At 41.6% G+C, this 20,545-nt stretch overlaps 2 protein-coding genes across 4 annotated transcripts; one reads left to right on the forward strand and one right to left on the reverse strand.

Annotated features, from left to right (window-relative positions):
- Positions 269–10,489, forward strand: ADAL (adenosine deaminase like). Its single transcript, XM_021407470.1, has 10 exons — positions 269–710; positions 3,244–3,374; positions 3,781–3,841; positions 4,599–4,686; positions 5,268–5,349; positions 6,180–6,306; positions 7,003–7,083; positions 8,071–8,209; positions 8,659–8,759; positions 9,540–10,489. Exons 1-10 carry the CDS (start codon positions 300–302, stop codon positions 9,729–9,731), a joined length of 1,413 nt encoding a protein of 470 aa, XP_021263145.1. The 5' UTR covers positions 269–299; the 3' UTR covers positions 9,732–10,489.
- Positions 12,303–20,054, reverse strand: LARP6 (La ribonucleoprotein domain family member 6). Of its 3 annotated transcripts, none has more exons than XM_021407474.1 (3): positions 19,818–20,054; positions 15,416–15,608; positions 12,303–14,339 (listed from the first exon to the last, which is right to left on the reverse strand). In XM_021407474.1, exons 1-3 carry the CDS (start codon positions 20,021–20,023, stop codon positions 13,269–13,271), a joined length of 1,470 nt encoding a protein of 489 aa, XP_021263149.1. In that variant the 5' UTR covers positions 20,024–20,054; the 3' UTR covers positions 12,303–13,268. The 3 variants fall into 3 exon arrangements, with proteins under 3 accessions (XP_021263149.1, XP_021263146.1, XP_021263147.1); XM_021407471.1 differs by lacking the exon at positions 19,818–20,054 and adding an exon at positions 17,463–19,777; XM_021407472.1 differs by lacking the exon at positions 19,818–20,054 and adding an exon at positions 18,674–19,774.

Below are 20,545 nucleotides of genomic sequence, written 5' to 3' on the forward strand. Positions count from 1 at the left end.
CCTGTCCAGCACCAACAGAGCTGTAACCTAACTGGATTAGTGAGTTGTTCCTTCATGCTTGTATGTATCAGTTTAATTTTAAAACTGGTTTACCTAAATATGTCATTAATATGGTTTTCTTTTTCTCTGCATACTTGTGGGAGGTTGATTTATTTGCCTGAGGTCACCATCCTTGATGGTCTTCATTGCGTTCATCTCTAGCATTTGCTTAGTGACTGACTTAGAAATGAGGGTTAGAATTAGATTGCGCTAACACTCAAAGCTAAATACGAAATAACCAAAATACCTTTGGTTCCAGAATGTCTTTGTTTTGGTTGAGTTTGACTCATGTTTCACTCGTATTGCTGTGTGGCGGTGCAGTGCCGCTCAGGCTGTGTAGCGCTGTGTGCCCGCAGCCCGGGCCGGCCGCGCCTCCCGTCAGCCGGCCGCTGGAGCGCCGAGGGGCGGCGGTCGGACGGGCGTTTCACTTGAATAAACTTGACCTTGGAGCGGTAATTGAGTTTCGTCTTGCTTGTGCTTTCCGTGAACTCCGGGAGGTCCCTGTGGCCGCCGAGCCCCGCTGTGCGGAGCCCCGCTGCGCGCCGTTCCGCCGGCCGGCCCTGCAGGGCGGTGCGCCGCCATGGCCCCGCCCCGGCCCGCCCTCGGCCCGCACAGGCGCCGTCATGGCGGCGGAGCGGGAGCGGCGCTTCTACCGGGAGCTGCCCAAAGTGGTGAGCTCCGGGGCGGCGGCTGTGTGGCCTCGGCCGGGGCCGGGGCCCTGCCTTCCCTCGGGCGGAGGCCGCGGGGCGGGGCGGCGGGCTGGGGGCTGGCATGCTGCGGACGGGGTGGATTTGTCCAGCGTACGGCCCCTGGGGTCCTCTGTTCGTCGTGCACTTGCCACTGGATAAAGAACTGGCTGAGCGCCGGGCCCACAAGGTGGTGGTGAACAGTTAGATACAGCTGGGGACCAAGTGGTGTTCCTCAGGGCTCAGGGTTGGGGACGACCCTGTTTAATATCTTTATTGATGGTCTGGATGAGGGGATTGAGTGCACCCTCAGTACTTTGCAGGTGATACGATGTTGGGAGGAAGTCTCAGTCTGCCTGGGGGTAGGAAGGGCCTAGAGAGGGATCTGGATAAGCTGGATCACTGGGCTGAGGCCAGCAGGATGATGTTCAGCAAGACCAAGTGCTTGGGCAGAGTGGCTGGGAAGCTGTGTGGCAGAAAAGGATCTGGGGGTGTTAGCTGACAGCCAGCTGAACATGAGCCAGCAGTGTGCCCGGGTGGCCAAGAAGGCCAATGGCATCCTGGCTTCTATCAGGAATGGTGCAGCCAGTAGGAGCTGGAGGTGGTCGTCCCTTTGCACACAGCTCTGGTGAGGCTGCATCTTGAATACTGTGTTCAGTGTTGGGCCACTCACTGCATAAAAGACATTGAGGCCCTGAGTGTGTCCAGAAAAGGCCAACGAAGCTGTGAGGGGACTAGTGCACGAGTCTTATGGAGTGCGGCTGATGGAGCTGGGATGGGTTGGTCTGGAGAAGAGGAGTCTCTGGGGAGAACTTATTGCTCTCTCCAGCTCCTAAAAGGAGGATGTGGTGAGATGGGGTTCAGCCTCTGCTCCCAGCTAACAGCGATAGGATGAGAGGTGATGGCCTTCAGTTGTACCAGGAGAGGTTTCAGACTTTCTTCTCGGAAAGAGCGATGATGCACTGGAACAGGCTGCCCAGGGAGGTGGTGGAGTCACCACCCTTGGGATGTTCAAAACAAGGGTAGATGTGGTATTGAGGGACATGGTCTAGAGCAGTCACAAGCATGGGTTGGTGGTTGAACTAGATGATTTTAGTAGTCTTTCCAACATTAATGATTCCGTGATTCTATGATTCTGTTCCACACTCTGGGAAGTGCTGTGCTTGTTGTCCCTCTGCTTTATTTGCAGCTTTTGTTGTCTGTTCTTCCAATAAAAACAATTGTGTAACCTTTGTTTTCTTTGTTTTGTCCTGTTTACTCTGAAACTACTCCAAGAAGTCTGTCCCTGATAACATATTCTCCATGTTCCCAAGGGTGTGTTTTAGTGCATCTGTGCTATCTCTGTGTGCGTGCTGCTGCATCTTATCGGTGTTACAGTTCTGGGCTTCCAAAACAGCCAGCGGCACGTACTCAACATGCAGCTTGCATGGCAAAACCAAGCTGCACCCTCTCTGTGTTCTGATGCCCCTTTTCAATAAGATATATCTTTCTGGATTTAAGTTTAGTATCTATTTGAATTCTGCAAGGTGTTTTGCTTGGAAGACCAGGATGAAATGTGTACTTGGCTTCATGTCCCAAAGTGGGAAGCAGCTGTAGCTCCAGCTGTTCTGTTGGAGTTGTGCACAGGTTGAGGCGATGAGAACCCTTTTCCTCTGCCTGGGAATTTAGTGCTTTAGGAATTTGAAATGGGATAGGTTATAAAATTAAAACCAAATTTTGAAGAAACTATGTTTTCAACATTTTCCAAAAGCTTTAAGATGTATTTCACCAAGTCTTTCTATCTCTGAGAAGAGTGGAATGACAGGGGTTGTGTGTAGCAAAGCTTGCGCTTTGCACGTACATTTTGATTGAGTTTTGAGGGCTCTGGGGAACCGTTTCATACCTCAACAGCCAAGAGACCATAAGATGGAGCAAAGATGGGGAGAGGAACAGAGTTGAGGGTCACAAGTTTGCACCCCTAAGTCGGGTTGTCATGAAAAGGGCAGAAATCAGTCACCAGCAATGGGAGGCAATTAGTCCTGGTGTGCTGTTAATGGCTAAAGACAGCACCTTGCTGGATTTCTGGTGTGAGCTAAGACTTCTGAGTATTAAATAAATAATTAAAAAATAAAGTTGAGCAGATACAAAAATATAGCTTGTTTTGAACAGTGTCTGCATACATTTCATTTACAGTGAATGAGGAAAAAAGTGTTTTTTCTTAATTCCGTGAGAGCTGTTCATATCCTCCTCCCCTGCAGTGGCACTGTTTCACCAGCTATCTGGGCTGCTGGGATCCATGCTAACCACAGCCCTCCCAGTGAGAGGCAAAGAGGGCAGTCTCAGCTGTACTGGTGCATGCTAACACATGAGGAAGCGATTGTTGGCCAAACATAGGGATGATTGTTATTTTCAAACTTGGAGTGAAACAGTGATGCAGGATACGTGAATGGTAATACAAAAAAAAAAAAAAAAAAAAAAAAAAAAAAGTAGAAGCTGTCCTTCTCACTTAAACATCCACAATGTATTTCCCCCCTCCTAGGAACTTCATGCTCATTTGAATGGCTGTATAAGTTCTTCTACTATGAGGAAACTTATGGCCCAGAAACCAGACCTTCAGATCCAGAATGGAATGACTGTGATTGACAAAGGAAAGAAAAGAACCTTAGATGAGTGAGTAGGCACATGTGTGAGATGAATGTTTACCATGTACCTTTTAATTAAGCTGCAGTCTTAATTATGACCTTGTATACTGACTGCAGAAATAACATATTTAAATTTCAGTTTAGTAAAAACTGTTGGATTTTGTTTTCTAGTTGTACCAATTAAGTCATTTCCTAAATATTTGGAAAGAAAATGGAAATCTCATGTTGATATTAATAATTTCTGTTGCAAATGTGTTAGCTTCTGAAATCAGAAGTGGTCTTTAAGATGGTCTTGATTGCCCTATAGACAAAACTCAATATGCTTTTTAAGCTACAAGCTGGGTAATTAACGTAGTACATGTTTTCGCAGTATAGACTTTTTTTTGAATACTCATTTTACCGTTCAGTGTTTAATTTCTGACTTTTTATTTTAGATGTTTTCAGATGTTTCAGATCATCTATCAGATTACAACAAGGACTGAAGATATTTTACTGGTAAGTTAATTTAAACAGTTTCAAACAAGCAAGCGATGTGCAAAGTCAAGGTTGGTTGGTTGAATTCTGAATAACAATGGTATCAACAAAGGTCCCTTCAACTGGAGGTCAAAATTTCTGGTGTAAAATACATTAATTTAGAAATACAGGATTAAAATAATTTTTCCATTTAATATTTTTTAAAAGCAATGAGCTTCCAATATGGAGGTCCTTATTACCGCTCAGGTACTTGGACTGGTAGCATCTTAAAAATGTGATGCCTCTTCATCAGTAGCAAAGCTTTAATTTATTATAGTCTCCTGTTTCTTCTTTGTCTTGTCATATACTAAAGCTGCAGAACTAGAATTGTCTTTTGCTTACCTCAGTTTACAAAATTAACAGGAAGAATGGTTGTGTGGTCACTATAGGGAGAATAAAGCGATGTAGCGTCATCTTTTTCCTCATCTGAAAGGGTTTTTAGGTGGACTGTTAAGTTACAGAAAGACACAGGAGCTGTGAAAGGGTTTATAAGTGCACCAGGTGAGGAGTGATCTCATTCAGACACGGAAATGCATGTTTGTCATTACCCTCTCTCGTGTCTGTATGGGAACTGAAGGTGCGTCCATGGGGAGTCTTTCCAGGGTCGGGGAGCTGGAAGCACATCCGTCCTGAAAATTTTCTAAGCGTTCCATGCCAAAAGATAATTAGGTCTCTTTTAGTTGTAAAAGAGAGTGTAAATATTATTTTTATGACGTTGAATACACTGTTTCTTAATTAGATAACTAAGGATGTTATTAAAGAATTTGCTGATGATGGTGTCAAATATCTGGAATTAAGGAGCACCCCTCGAGAAGAAAAGTCCACAGGTATACTTTGTTCTAGTTATTAATTCTTAAGTCTGATATGCTTTAAAACTTAGTTAAGACTATGTTAATAACAAGGCAACTTAAATTCAGTTGGGTCAATTAAAATGTGCTTTAAATATAAAAGCAAAATTTAGTGATGTAAAAATATGTCACTTTACTGTTTACTGTTAGATTTTTGAGAAAAAAGATGTGTTGGTTATAATTCCATTATCCAAGAATTTCAGTTACTGACTTTAGTAGGACATCTGAGCGTGCTAATATTTTTAGTAGCTGGTATATTTTATTTTTATTACTCCATCTTTTATTTTCTTTTTTATGTTATTTCATAGAAACGCATAAGAAACTACATTCTGATTCGTAATGTTGCTTTTTTTTCTCCTAGATGCTTAGCAGAAGGCTTAATCCAAACATATGCTTCAAAGTTAAACTGTATTTATAAATTGAATTAGAACTATGTAAATTAGAAAACTATGGAGTAAAATCAAAGGTGCAAAATAAGCAATGAGGCTAGAGAGCTGGGTCTGCAGCATAATAAAATTAATTCAAATATGTTGATTCCAAATGTGTACATGTGTTTGTAGGTATGACCAAAAGGATGTATGTTGAAACTGTACTTGAGGGTATAAAGCAGTGTAAAGAAGAAGGCTTGGATATAGATGTAAGGTAAATGAGCCCATGGAGTGCCTCTGTTCAAGGTTTTGTTTAGTCTGATGCTCAGTGATGGTTTGCAGAGAAGTTTACAAAACAGTATAGAAAAGAAAATTGCCTAAACCAGATAAAATATATTGATTTCTGTATATTTTTAATTAGCATATGGTTTGACTAATACAACCTTTTTACAGAAAGTCACCCATGTAATGGAATAGAAATATAATCCGTACGCAAATTTAATTTTTCATCTTCATTTCTACTGATAGAGAATGAAACTGGATGCAGCTTTTCTGCTCTAAGGCTGTTCATTCGCTGCAATATTTTCAGGAAAAGCAGTGTTTTGAAGAAAATTGTGTTAGAGACTCTTTTCAGGGCCTACATTCATTGCAAATGTTTTGACAAGCAGCCTGCAGTAAAGGAGAGGTAATTAAAAGGAGCAGAAAGGTTTTAGAAGATGTCAGCTGTTGCTTGTGGGCAATGAATCTACATGGCTGTATTACAGATTCTCAGTAGCAACCTGTTAGATTTATTTGTGAAAACTGAAGGTTTCTTATTTTTTGTGTGTGCCTTTCTGAGAGGTTGCTCTTCTGGTACTGCAGGTGGCAGAAGAGCGGTATAATGTTCCCTGCCCTCCCTCTCTCCATGGTTACTGCATATCACAAGCTATTGTACTGGTATCCCTCTGTGCTTTGGTACCTTTGTTCTCTGAACAGTTTCCTGTGCAAATGCTCTCTGTAGTCAACCATGAAGGAGGTGAAAATGCCCTTTGTGTTGGTGTGAGATTTGTTGGTCTCCTGGCACTATGGCTTGTGTTTTACTTCACATGTACATTTCTCTCCAAGATTGTTAATAGCAATAAATAGGAGAGGTGGCCCGGCAGTTGCTAAGCAGACTGTTAAACTTGCTGAAGAATTCCTTCTTTCCACTGATGGGGTTGTAGTAGGACTTGACCTCAGTGGTGATCCAACTGTAAGTTTTTGTTTTGTTTTGATCTGTCCTTGAAGATGAATATTTAATGTTGTGTAACAGAAGGCAGTTCCAAAAATACTTTGTTCTTTTAAGATTTTGCCTTAGATTTGTTGCTTGTTTGAATGAATTACTCATAATTTTGCTATCGTGTTAATCCCTGTTGCTGTAGGGGAGAGACACTCTTAACAAGGAACCAATAGATTGTAATGCTGAAAAAAGAGTCACTGGAAAGCAGTGTTTATCTGGCAAGTGTCTCTTACTAAATTTCCCAGTAGATTTGCTGGGCTGAGGTAAATTAAATACTACAGCAAGTCGACACAAGTATAAATTTTGATTAGTTGCACCAAATGCTCTTCTGGTATTATGAAAGCAAAAATACTTGAGGATAGCTGTTGAATTGAAATGAAATAGCTCTAGGTGATAGTTACGGAAAGGGTATCAAAATCAAGATGTGTGAATGGTCAGTGTTGGGCATCACCTGAACTACTGAGGTACAGCCAATTTGTCAAAATTGCACCCATACAGCAGAACATTATCTGCTGTGCTGTAATCTAAAGTGGAGTAATGGCAAAAGAAAATAAGCCAGTGTAACTGTAGTGGACCTAAGTATTTTGATATTGTTAGACTTCTTAATCGTATAATTAGAGAAGTCTTGTAAATCTAGATGTAGAATGATGATCCCTTTCTATCTTCAAGGCAGGGCATGGTCAAGATTTTTTGGAACCCCTCTCAGAAGCAAAAAAAGCAGGTCTGAAGCTGGCATTGCATCTTTCAGAGGTAAAAGTTTTCATTATTTTACTCCTCTGTAATTCCAATTTCATAAAAACCTTGATGAAGCTAACAGTAGCTTCTATGGGTTTTGAACTTCTCATGAGAAAGCAGTAATGGTTTGAGGCATTTTGACCAGACAAAAGAAAACAAAGATAAATCTTCACCTGTCACCTCTGAGTAAGACCTGTCCCATTGTTTCTTACTGTGTTATAGCTAGTGAGGGGGACTAGAGGGAGGGCAGGCGTGAATTTGAGAATTAGAAATACTCCAGGAGATCTACTGTTCTTTTTCTGGTATATTGACAGAAGTCATGTATAGTAAAAGTTTTCATGCGTTTTCATGAGTGAAATTTTAATTTTGCTTTGGCTCTGCTTATTTTCAGTAGATTCAGTTGGACCTCTTCATATGGTCTGTTGAAGTGGTGGCTGATGTCTACTCTGAGTCTGATGAATGCTGAAAATACTTTTGTTTCTTTAGGAAGTTAAGTGTGATAGATGTTGTCACACAACTGTTCATACTTTTCTATTTTATTAAGGCGGTTTTTGCAATGCATTCCCCCATACTTATCTGAAAATATATTACTTTGTGATCTGGTTTGAGGTTTTTGTTTTATTTAGGGCTCTTGCAGTTAAGTTCTTCATGGTGTTTTTAACAACTGTGTATAATGGAGGTTAAAGGACACCTTGACAGGGTAGTTTTGAAACTGAAGAATGCAAAGCTGATTTGAGGCCTCTTACTGAAAGTACTTAGATAATCACTATTCAAAATTCTTGTTACATATCCTTTTAAGATTATGGCTTCTTTGTTTAATAATTCCAAGTTGGCAGTCACTTTCATGCCTTATTTCTTTCTGCAGAGCAATGCAGATATTTAGCCTCATTGACGCTCCATTTTGATTAGATATGCTAAGAAAATAGAACTTGAACTCAGTTGTAATAATTTAGTATGTTATTTTACACTGCTCTGATGGAATGTAAAATATATCCTCCCTAGATTCCAAATCAAGAGGCGGAGACCAAAATTCTCCTGGGCCTGCCTCCTGACAGAATTGGACATGGAACGTTTCTCAACTCTGCAACAGCTGGTTCAGAAGAGTTAGTGCCACTTGTTAGACAGAATCATATACCTATTGGTAAGGAAACAAGTTAAGAAATCACTTGTTAATCTCTGAACTGAAGAATATCATGCTTACTGCTGATTCAATAACTCTAATTTTTCTTTGGTGGCATTTGTATTTTTTACATATTTGTGGCAGCAGACAACAGTTGATGTCTCAGATGAAAACAAAATTAAATCATAACCCTCAGTTACTGGGTAAGGCTGTGTGGTGTTTGTATATGTGGTTTGCAAGCTCCCTACGTTTTACACGCAGTCAGTAGTTAAGAAATAAATGGCTGCTGCGCATTCATCAGAAGATCTTACAAAATATTTGAAGCCTTGAGAATTAAGAAAACAGCAACAATTGATTTCAGTTTTCATTTAGAATGGAAGCAAGCCCATTAATGTGTAAAAAAAAAAAAAAAAAAACCACCATCTTTCAGTCTAATATGTATCCTTGTTTATTCTTTTTTTGTTCCTTAGAACTTTGCATGACATCAAACATCAAAACTCAGACAGTGCCTTCCTGTGACAAACACCATTTTGGATATTGGTACAGCATTGGACACCCTGCAGTGCTTTGTGTAAGTTTTTTAACCAGGTATTTAGACAGAGCAAAACTAGAGTAATATTGGAGCATGTCTCCTTCTATGAATTAGAGCTGAGTTACTAATAATTTCTGTCACTGCAACATATCATCTGCTTGTAGCAAATCATAATATTCTATTAGAGAAATGCTTGTAGTACAAATAGGAATGCTTAATATTTATCTCATTTTTGTTGTAAAGCTGAGCATTTTCCCTATGTAGAGTTAGAAATAGGAAATCTCATTAATGCTTCAGTAATCCTAACTTGTTCCTTTTAGATAGACAATCTTTAGATTGCTTTCAATCATATGTTTGAGGTGCTACCCTAGTACTTCAGTCAATCTGAAGAAATTGTTTGAGCTGACACTGTCTAAATGCAGTGGATGAAACAGTTTCTTCCCTGAAGATGTAGAAATACAGAATTTGATCTAGATCCCAATCTGAGGAAAAGAGATATAAGGAGGTGATGCATGCAAACTATGTAAATACATGTATATTTGATGTGCTTAACAGGCCATCTTTCCAGCTATTTTTATAGGAAATACTGTTTTCTGGATAATTTATGTTATATGTTATAATTTATGTTTAAGAAGTTTTCTTGTGTGTTTGAGTAATTTATTAATTGTAAGTGAAATGAGGAAAGGTAAGGATGAACTGATGAACTGATGGAAGAACTGGAGAAAAATGTGAAAAACATTGAAGTAAAACTGTTTTGTAATGTGTAGACAAAACCCTTTAACTAATTTAAACTTTATTTTTCTTCCAATTTAACTCCAGACTGATGATAAAGGCGTATTTGCAACAGATCTGTCTCAAGAATATGAACTGGTTGCAAAAACATTTAATCTGACTCGATCGCAGATGTGGGATCTTTCCTATGAATCAATCAACTATATCTTTGCTTCAAATGCAGTAAAATCAAAGCTAAGGGAACAATGGTGTAAAATGAAGCCAGCTCTGTTTGATTAATCAAACTATTGTTCTAAGCTGCTTAGGTATATTAGCTTAATTACCTTTTTTTAAAATTTATTATTTTTTAGACAAAAATCCCTGGCTTTAGCCTTTTTCAGACGTTAGGCTTATAAATGCAGTTTCTAAACCATGCCACTGTAAAAAGAAGACAGACATGCATCCTTTGATAGTAAGGAGAGAAGTGAATGTCCTTTCATAGTTGGGAAGGGCCCTAAATCAGTGGTTAAAGTTCCAAGTATATCATGTAGTGTCTCTCTAGTTGATAGGACATTAAAAAAAATGTTGAATGGAATATGTCATCTTACCAGAAACATTTCAGACTGAGAATAAAGGTACAGTTGTTAGGGTTTAAAGGCTGGCTGTTGGCAGCATCGTGCCAAGCAGTTTGGATATGGGTTGTGGATTTGTTTCTTTGTATTGTTTTTAAACAGAAGTTTTAAGCAACTGATTGAATGCGAAAACAACCTCAGGGAGAAGGAAATACTTGTCTCAGGGGACTTTAATAGTGCATCTGCTTTTGTTGGCATACCGGTATGAATGAATCCTGCTGTGGGTTCTCCGGTGTATTGGGGGTGCCTATGGGTACACTCAATAGTGATAGGATTTAGACAAAGATTAGAATCTCGAGAGCCTTAGCAAATTGTGACCTACTTGGAGGAAATGGTCTAATTCTTGAAATGCTCTTTATAATTTCTATTTGTTTATTCTGAAAAGCAATAAAAATACTTTGAGCGTGCATGTTTTCAAAACAACTACATCCTGTGTGTACGTGGGTGTGTGCGTTTGAGATTCATGGGACAAGAATGTGTTGCCGGGCAGCCTCGGTCTTCTCGGCAGCGCCGTGTTTGTTCTGACAGCAGAGGGCGCTCGTGCACTCAGGCCGTGAACGAACCTATGTGCATCTGCATATGTATTGGGATACTGAGATATAAAAAAACGTGTGAACAACTATGTGCAGCTGTGTTATATACATCAGCAGGTAAAATGTTGACAGGAGATACAGGAGTGGCTCTTACTCTGAAGCGGCAATTAGAAATGCCACACACACACAAAAAAAAAAACAAAAAAAAAACCAACCAACCAAACAAAAGCCACCAAGAGAGAGGGGTGAGGAGAGAGCATCAGAGCTGTTCAGGAGTCTGTGTGGTTACCTGAGGTTTCCACAGAATGTTTTCCAAGCACAAAATATTCCTTTTAGGGATAGGGGAACATTATGTGAAGTGGAACTATGGTTTTGTGTTTTGTTATCTGAACTCAGACCTCACCAGAATTTGCAGAGCCACATGCTCACTTATTCAGAGACAGTATCTTAAGTTACTGTAGTTATTGTCCAAATAGATTTGCTAATCTTTTGGTACCTACTGTTCATTAAGTTTCTCTGACTTGGTTCTTTCTAAGACAATATTTCCTATGGTACAAGTGTTTTGGGGTTTTTTTCCTTGTTAAAAAAAGAAAAACCTGTTTAAAGACATATTTAACATTCCAGAGAGCTGGATAACCTATCTTAATCCCAGGATAAATGGGCCTACACTCATGCGAGATAACACTCTGTTGTAAGTTTTCTAACATTTTTGAGGTTATGGCCTTCTAATAACTCCTCTATAATGATACTTGGTTTATTTTCAAAGAAAAACCGTCAGCTAGCAGTTCACTTTAGAGATGTCATCCTTGTTCATTGTATCTACCAAGTGTAGAACTTCCAAACACAAAACAGGATTTGTAATCAGTCCCTGATGAGATTCTAGTTTCAAACTGTTACGTGTTACACAGAATTAAGTCTACTTTTTAATGTTCAGATGTTAAATGTGACATGTCTGTGTGTTCGGTCAGAGAGAACAGCCCTGGTGAACACTACTGTATTCAGCTTTTTTTTTCCTCCTGCAAACATACAGTGCCTCTGAGATTTTTAACGTTATGAAATATTATGTACACTTCCAGTATTTCCACTTAATTGATTTCTGGGTGTCTTCAAAACATTGCCTTGTATCCGTTGCAGTACTGCTCCCAAACAGGTTGGTACATGATGACACATGGGTGCTGCATAGGTTCATGGTAACAGGTTATTAATGAAACAAGGGTGTTCTGGATACATAGTGAAATGATACAGTTGTACATAATCTAGAATTAGAACCACTCATCTGAAGCCTGTGTACTCACCTGTCACTTAGATACTCGCAGATATGCTGTTGATTTAACAAACAGAAGGAAAACAAAAACAACAAGAAAACCCCCTACCCCTTGCATATAACATTATTTTCAATGTCTCTGCCGGCAATAAAAGTGCAGAGTCAACTTGGAGGATTCCATTTGTGTGAAGTCAAAGGAAGAGATCAGAAAAATACACCTGGGCGGCTAAACAATGATACACAGAACTGATGAATTTCTGCAAATCAGTTTCTGACAGTGTGTTCCTGCAGTTATTTACAGCGTGAAGTATTACCACTGAAATAATAAGCACGGGGGCAGAAGACACTTTACTGAATGCACTGTAAATTCTGAGTAAGTATTTCTAGAATTTCACATAGATCAGCTCAGGTTACTTTAGAAGTGAAAGAAATAGATTTAGACTGAGTTAGTATTTAGTTTATTTCCATCTGATTACATGAGGTAAAACTTACAAAACAGTCTTCCACGTTCAGAGTCTTCACAGGAAAACAAGCACTTTGGTCCTATTAAACAAGTGACTTTGGAGAGACACGCAAGCAGAGAGCAACTGCTCGCTGTAGCACGTTTCTCAGTTAGAGGCAAACCCAGAAAGTCTTCAAAACTTATGTTTGTTATGATTTAAGAGGAATTCATACCAAGCTTATCGTAATACAACTGCTGAACATGAAACAGTGACGCACTGCTCTTCAATTAACACAATGTAATTGTGTTAATGATATTAGATGCCTGCTTCAATATTCAGGCATTTCAGACTAACACAAAAAAAGTGCAGATAAGGGTACTGTAGTAGGTAAGTGCATAAAATGGTTAAAGTACCGGAGCATCTCTCATATGAGAGGATGAGAGAGCTGAAGCTGTTTAGACTGGAAAAGGCTCAGGGAGATCTCATCAATGCATTTAATTATCTGAGGGGAAGGAATGAAGATATAGCCAGGCTCTTCCTACTAAAAGGAAAAGGGGCACAAACCGAACACAGGAAATTCTATCTGAACATAAGGAAACAATTTTTATTTTATTTTCTTGTGTGGGTATTTGAACACTGAAATGGGTTACCCAGAGAGCTCGGGCAGTCTCTGTCCTTGCAGATGCTCAGAACACAACTGGACATGGTGCTAAGTGTCTTGCTGCAGCTGACCCTGCTTGAGCAGGAGAGGTGCCCTGGATGATCTCCAGTGATGCCTTCCAATCTTAACTATGCTGTGATTCTGTGAAGTGAAAATACAAATATACAAATGATAAAGTCTCCATATGAATATAAAATGTTTAAAAATTAAATACTGACTTAACACAGTCACTTAAGTGACAGTCTTTCACCAGGCTTGAACAAAAGAACTTGACTGACTTGTGAAATTATTTTTAAAGAAGGATTTATTCATTCTTCATAGCTTTCCTTCTTTCACAGCCACTGTGGAATCCTTTAGTGCCATCAGGACCTTTAGGCAGCCGCAGCACCCCTACAGGTAGACCATCTGCAGTTTGTATTTTCCGAGCTAACATGGGGCTACTGACCGGACTCTTCTCTTGTGTTATAGTTTGAGCTTTTCTTCTCTGTACCCAGGGACTACCAGAAGGTGTAATACTGCTATCTGAAGAATAATCTGTAGATTTTCTTGGAATTTCAGGGCTAGTACTTGGGTTAAGTTTGCCGTCTTCAGCCAGTGGGGACTTTTTGGTCACTTTTCTTAGCGAGGATGGACTGTTCCAAGGACTTGATCTGGGCGATACGTTAGGACTCAGATGGTTGTTTGGGTGAATGACAGGACTCAACTTACTTGTAGTACTTGTCACAGTACTTTTGCGTCCTGACAGTGGTGATGTAGGATTACTCTCTGGCTCAGAAGAGCTATTTGCTGATGATTCATCACCAGTAAACTGAAGTGCCTCAACTCTCTTATTAAGGGATCTAACCTTCTTAACACTCTTGCTGGTATCTTCATCACGGTTCTTGTCTTTAGGAACCTTTTTCTTTGGAGGTTTCATGCCTATCAAGACAACTTTCATGCCAGTCTCTTTCTTTTCAGCACACATGAAGTCATGAGCCTGTACAGCAGCATCTACTTCTTCAAATTCTATAATTGCACATTCTTGTGTTCCCATTTGCGTATACCGACTGCTGAACCTCCTGATATCAGGTGGTAGATCCCTACCAGGCTTGAGAATACGAACTGATGAAATTACACCAAAAGTTACAAAGGCTTTGAGGAGGTACTCCATTACCCTTTCTTGTATACACCCGTTTTCTTGTTTGTTAAAACCCTGCAGTTCAGAAATCATGTGGATATCATACACAAGTAACATCCTGGTAGGGAGGTTTTCACTTGGAAACACTGGAACTGGTGTATTTCTTCTAACCTTTCTGTTATCATCGTTGAGCTCAAGCATGTCTGAGTACTTCAGTGCATGGGCTGTGGTTCTCCAGTCACGAGTAAGGTGTTTTACCTTGAAGACAGACACAGGTTAAGCAGCACATCTGATCAAACCCACACAAACAACTTACTGCATATCCAAGGCAGATGCAGGCTCCAGTCTACAGACAAACCTGGATTTATGTTACACATAGCAGACTTGAGCAAAAAAAAAAAATTGATTTGCCACTGCAGCGGGCATGAACAAGCTCCTAGAAAGCTGATGTCCTATCAAAATAGGAACTGACACTAAACCTGATTGGAAATCATTACTTCAGTTTAGAGCCTGCTGAAGTGATTCCACATCTAGATCTAAACATGGCCAAAATGCATGTTGTTTGATGGTTTTGTTTGTGCACTACTTTGTTTTATTGAACTTATTTTTCATCCCTCAAAAATCTTTGTTAAAAAGAGAAAAAAAAAACAAGAACCAACAAAGCTCACAAAAGTTCTGCCTTTCCAGAGGGAGTTTTTTGAGAGTTTAACTGTTACCACTGAAATCTGTTTGAAGTGGTCTGAAGAAGCTCAGATTGCCTTAACTTCTGTGATGAACAGCTCTGCAAAATGTCAGATTTGCCAATCCGGGCAAAGTATTTAAAATGTAATTTACAAACTATTACATACACATACATAGGAATTCCTAATGTGAAATAAAAGCAACCCAAGAACTATGAATAAAACCCACCTCAACTTAAAGTTACTTTAATTGCTTGATAACCTCTAATGCTTTTGTGTGGTTTTGGGATCTCCATACTTTTGCCAAGGCCCTTCACAGAGACAATAAAGTAACTTTACCAGGATAACTTAGTTACTCACGTGTAGGTGATCTAGAAATGAATCTTATCCATTGTTCCACTCAGGATGCCGTACTCTCCCCAGAAAAAGAATTTAAAAGTGTAGTTCTGTAAATGCCTATGATTTCCCCAGACAGTCATTCAGAAATTAATGTTCTGGATGAGAACAAACCTCACCACTGCATCAAAACTGAGTCAAGCCCTCAGAGGGGCAAGTAAAGAGGAAGACTGTAAAACTGCCTATATAAGTTCTTTTCATCCCTCCTATTATTTTTTAGTTAAACAAATAATTTTAAATTTTAAAAAGTTAACTTACTTTCTTAAAAGAAGTGAGGAGTTTAACACTGACGTAGCCCATCTTATTTCTTCTCACATGCTTTAGAAGGAAGGCATCTTTCTCAAGGTTCTCATCTGAGAAATAGTATTCAATCTGTGCTATTAACTTCTGGATCAGGTCATTTTCTGGTGGTTTCCAGTTCTGATCAGAGTCATCATCATTTTCCCCGCCACTGAAAAACAGATAATTTGATTAACAGGACTCCTTCTCATATTAATGGATTAAAAAGCAAAACAAAACAAAAAAAAAAGCGAGAATGAATACCCGTAATGTCAGTTCCAGCTCCTTTTACTCATAGGCACTGAATAGGTAGCGCCCTGTCCATCTGAGGCAGGAGGCTGCCTCAGATGATGCTTTCCAGTTAGCGTAAGGAATCAAATTCCTGAGCTCACGCCAAAAGCTGACCTCAGTGTGGAACAATGACACATGTTTACTAGTGTCTTGAAAACACTGCCAGCTCAAATCTTACACCAAAACAAGAAATGCAGGTGCACAGGAGCTTAGTCACCATTGTAACAGCACTCCGTTTTTCAGCTTGAAGGCGTTAACGTTTCTGTGCTTCGTGAGTAGTATTGCGTAACAGGGAATCCATATTCCAAACTGATGGAACCATATTTTCTCAAGCATCTTCACTTTATGAATGTATTTGGTGTCAGGAGCCAGCATCCAGAGAGTAACGCAGACTGACAGGACTACTGAACTTTTTACAGGTCAATTCCACATTGACAGAGTAACTTCACTGGCAGTTTAGTGAAGATAGAAGCTCTCCATAGGTGTCAGATTAAGGACTGTGCTGTGGTAGCAGCTCACGTGCTATACCTCAGAAACAGCTGTACACTGTAGACACACAGGCAGGTTGCTAAGAGATCACACAAATTTCTTGTCTCCCCCTCCCATGCTGCTATATATGCATCTCTGCAAAGTAGAGCCCTGCCAAGAATCCTGTCCTGAAAAAAGATCTTGTAGCCATGGAACTGAGACCAACTTGTTGTCACATCCCATTACAGCCACGTGTTTGTTGCTGGAATACAAACGACCATTTAAGCTGTCATCCAGCACTGAGGCAAGTAGCTCACCCACACGCTGCAGCCACAGATGTTGTTATAAGAATTATAATGGCAGTCTTAGAGCTGTTTGTTTTTTTTTCCAAAGCTATCAGCTGTCTAGTTTTGCCGTGGGATCATCACAAAAGTTCATATGAAAAGAAATCGGCTATGTTCCCCAGTCCTTAAAAATCACGTAATTGCTATTGTTCATATGGTCTCCCATATACCTCAGCAATAAAAAGGAGGAGCCACACATTTTCTCAAAATTTTCTTAAAGTGACTTTTTTGCAGAGCTTGTGAGATCGCAGAACAAGAGGGAGAAGGCTTCATGCGAGGGTGCCCCATAGGCAACACTGCAGGCAGGTGGAGGCTACTGACTCACCTCACCAGGCGGCCATTTCTTGTGGGAACAAACTGGAGAGCGTGGTCCTGCTGCAGGCTGACGTGCTGTGTGGCGCTGGGCTGCCCACGCCATCGGGTTGGCAGCAGAGCCCACGCTGCTCCGGTCAGCGGGTTCTGCACAGGGAACACACTGCACTCCCAGATGTGACCCGTTACTGCAGGCTTTTGGAAGCTAGCTATTTATTTATGGCTTTTCCCCTGGGCAACAGCTATACACGGGCAGTCTGTCACACAATCCTAGAAATCTCCTTGTCAGAATCTCTGTAGCCCCTTAATGAGGTTGGGCTTCAAGGAGTGAGAAGAGTGAGAGCAAAAGAACCCAAATTTCAGTCATTTGAAGATGCTGGAAGGGCAGGAAAACAGATGAAGTTACTATTAAGACAGTAAAAAAACTTTAGTGCCCTACAGTCGGTGCTGATTTGAGAAGGAAGGAAAACAAGGTAAAGTGATTGTTTTCCATTCTCTCACCCCACAACCTCTCATTTTCCATTCACTACCAATTACGACTAGTGCGTGCAGAAGAAATTTAGAGTATGTCAGCACTTTAACATATCCACACTTTGCTAAGAAAAGCTTACCTTACATTCAGGATGGAGCTTACAACTTTTACAGGTTTTATTAGTACAGACATTTGCAGGCATTTTGAAGCTTCAGATGGAAAGAAAATGCAGCATCATGCTTGGAAAAAAAAATGGACTGCATCAGTTCTGTTCTAACTTACAGTGTTAATGCACTGAGTCAGGGTGACGCATCTCACTTCACCTCTCTAAAACATTAAGTATCGGTCACAGTTTGAACTGTACACCATTTCTCTATTTGGCAAACAGTTCAGCTTTCACAAAATCTTTAGGGCTCTTGCAGCAGCCTCATTAAGTATTGTACTGGAAGTTCCACTTCCTGCAAATGCAGAAATTTATAATTAGTCTACGTTACCTCCTAGTAATGACCAACTGGTACTACCTCTAGAGGGTATAACTCTGAAGGTTGATTAGATTATGAATCAATGTCAGCCAACACTGTGAAAAAAGTAGTTACATATCTGCATAGGTTTGGGGTTTAAAATACCAAAACTCAACAATATATTAATGTAAATGGAATCTATCATTTTGACAGGCTTTTGCTGAATCTAGAGAAGAACAATGGTATTGCAACAATAAGTACTACCTGGCAACATAATAAAAAGCATGAAGCTGAAGTTCCAAGAGCGTGCTCAGTCAAGGCAGAGGAAATGTGTTAACAGAACCAACTGGTAGCAATACGTATGATGTTAACTAGCAGGACCAGTAGCTGCAGCAATCATTAAATCTCAATTTCGATTGCAGAACTGATGTCATCATAAAAATCTTTCACCTCTGAAGGTCAGATTCTTCCTGTGTCTGCTTGTATTCAAAAGACATTTAAGTTGGGCAAGAATAATTTTTTTGTTATGCATAGAGGAGAAACCTGACTTTATAAAGTGTGTATATTTTTCTGAATTAGCTGGCAGCTAAGAGGCTGAGGACCAAACACCCAGAATAGTCACAGGGCTCCCCTAGAACTGTAGTGTCTTGACCATGAAGAACAGTTTTCATTTTGTAAGCAATAAAGAATAGAAATTGAGAAAAAAAATCTAAGTTGTCTTGTAGCTTAGCTAGACTGAAACGGCTCATTCCCAGGGGCTTTAGACTAGCCCTGACAATTTTTGTAAATGCTTGGATAAATAACTTCCTATCCAATGCTTCATTCCCAAAAGTAAACCCTTAACTAAGGTTATACGCAAATGGCAGAAGCACGTGTGAATTCCACTCACCGACTTTTGGTGCAGAGCCTTTATAGTGCTGTCCGTGGCAATACTTCTGGCTTTCCCTGGGTCAGGGAGAGGCCATTTACAAAAAGGCCATCTCCACCAAAACTGAACATATCAGCATTGTCTGCAAACATTTTTGAAGATAGTGCCTACTGTAGAGGATTAAACAAGTGGCATTTAAGAGTTAGCTATGTGTTACAAAACCTGAAAAAATAACTGCAACTTTTCTTAGTGTACATTGGGGCTAAAAGCTCTTAGACATTACAGAACAAGCTTATGTTAAAATTTCATAGTGATGCTCTAATTTTTATGCTGGTATTGCACTGGCTTTACACTTACGTCCTGTTTTAATGTTGCATGATCTAAACACCAGCTCTGCCCACAATGCTCTGTGCCACTTGTAGCAGGAATCACACCACTTAGTAAGTGCAAAGCAAAGTGTGCACTCCAAAACCAAGTAACTGAGAAGGCTTTGAAGTCATTATCTCTCTCTTTGGAGCTAGTCCTCATTCAGGAGCAGCCTTATTCCTCATTTTGCCAACTTAATATCATTAAAAAAGAAATCCTTCTATTAATGAGCTCGTGCAAATTGGCCTCAGTGTTGTACCTGAGAGCATCTATACACACGCTGCTTTTCCGAGGACAAGCTCTGAATTTTCTGTCTTTCAAACTCAAGATGTACGTTCTGAAGACCTTGCTAAGGAAAGATGCTCAAGCAGGGCGCTGCCACAGGTCCGCGCGTACCGCTGCGGCGATTTCAGCACTTCAGCGCAGAGAGCACTATTGGCGTTATCTAACAGCGAGGCACGGAGTTGTTTATAAGGTCGTTATTTCACCTCTGCGCAACTCGGGTCCAAAGCCCCAGAACGATCTGCTGGTTCACGTCTTAATTCTACCACACAACATCTATATGGTTCTACGCCAAGAATAAAGAGAACAAAACCCACCACAACCCTAAATCAAGCCGCTCCAAGCCTTTCGGTAAGGGGCAGCGAAACGACCGGCCGGGCCGCAGCTGCGAGGTGCCACGTCCAGTCCCGCTCCGCTCCGCTCCTCACCCCCGCGGCCGGGCCGCGCCCCGCACCCGCCGCCGTTGCATCAGCCGCGGCCCCGCAGGGAGAGGCGGCCCCGGCCCGGCCCGGCTCACCTGGAGCGCCCGCACCGCCCCGAGTCCTCCTCGCTGCAGCTGCCGCCGCCCCGCGCCGCCGGGCACGGCGCGCCTTCCTCCTCCTCGTCCTCCTCCTCCGCGGCCACGCGGATCTGCACCGGGCCGCCGCTCGCTGCAAGCTCCGGACCGGCGGCCCCAGCCCCGGGCTCCGCCGCCCCGGGTCCCCCGTGCTGCAGCTGGGCCATGGCGCTCCGCTCCCGCCGCGGTAGCGCTCCCCGCGGGCCCGGCCCCGGCTCGCGGCGCTCCTTTCCCCGCCGCGCAGCCCCAGGCGCCGGCTCGAGCCACCGCCCGCCCGCCGCTCCTCCTCCCCTGGCAGCGGGCGGATCACCACGGCCCGGCGGGGCGCGTCCCGGGCTGCGCGGCCGGGCCCTGAGCTGCAGCCGGAGCGCCGCGCTGCGGGAGTTCGGCGGGGGCCAGCGGCGTGAGCGCGGCTATTCCGGCCGGGAACGACACGGGGCAGTTACGGGGCAAAGGCGATGCGATGGAACGGCTTTTGTTTTTGTGAAGCACCAGTCCGCAGTTCTGCATGGAATTCAAATGGAGCAAAGACGTCCCCGACAAGAAATGTTGAAGATACAGAGCCCCCTCTGAGTTAACTCGGAGAGTCCGTAACGCTGCATTTCGGTGGCCTCTGCTATTAAAGTGACAGCTGTGTTTTCATGACCAGTTTCTTATCGCAGGTCTCCCTGGAAGCGTTCCTGCTCCGG

Source organism: Numida meleagris, chromosome 9 (genome assembly GCF_002078875.1).
Source record: "Numida meleagris isolate 19003 breed g44 Domestic line chromosome 9, NumMel1.0, whole genome shotgun sequence".
Classification (NCBI taxonomy): domain Eukaryota; kingdom Metazoa; phylum Chordata; class Aves; order Galliformes; family Numididae; genus Numida; species Numida meleagris.

Excerpts from the sequence above, each read along its gene's own strand:
- ADAL (XM_021407470.1), top strand. The coding sequence starts at position 300 with ATGTCTTTGTTTTGGTTGAGTTTGACTCATGTTTCACTCGTATTGCTG. Across the intron at positions 711-3,243 it reads ACCGGGAGCTGCCCAAAGTG|GAACTTCATGCTCATTTGAA; the intron begins GTGAGCTCCGGG and ends CCCCCCTCCTAG. Across the intron at positions 4,687-5,267 it reads TCGAGAAGAAAAGTCCACAG|GTATGACCAAAAGGATGTAT; the intron begins GTATACTTTGTT and ends ATGTGTTTGTAG.
- LARP6 (XM_021407474.1), bottom strand. The coding sequence starts at position 20,023 with ATGGCCCAGCTGCAGCACGGGGGACCCGGGGCGGCGGAGCCCGGGGCT. Across the intron at positions 15,609-19,817 it reads GGGCGGTGCGGGCGCTCCAG|TGGCGGGGAAAATGATGATG; the intron begins GTGAGCCGGGCC and ends TCTGTTTTTCAG. Across the intron at positions 14,340-15,415 it reads TCCTCACTTCTTTTAAGAAA|GTAAAACACCTTACTCGTGA; the intron begins GTAAGTTAACTT and ends TCTGTCTTCAAG.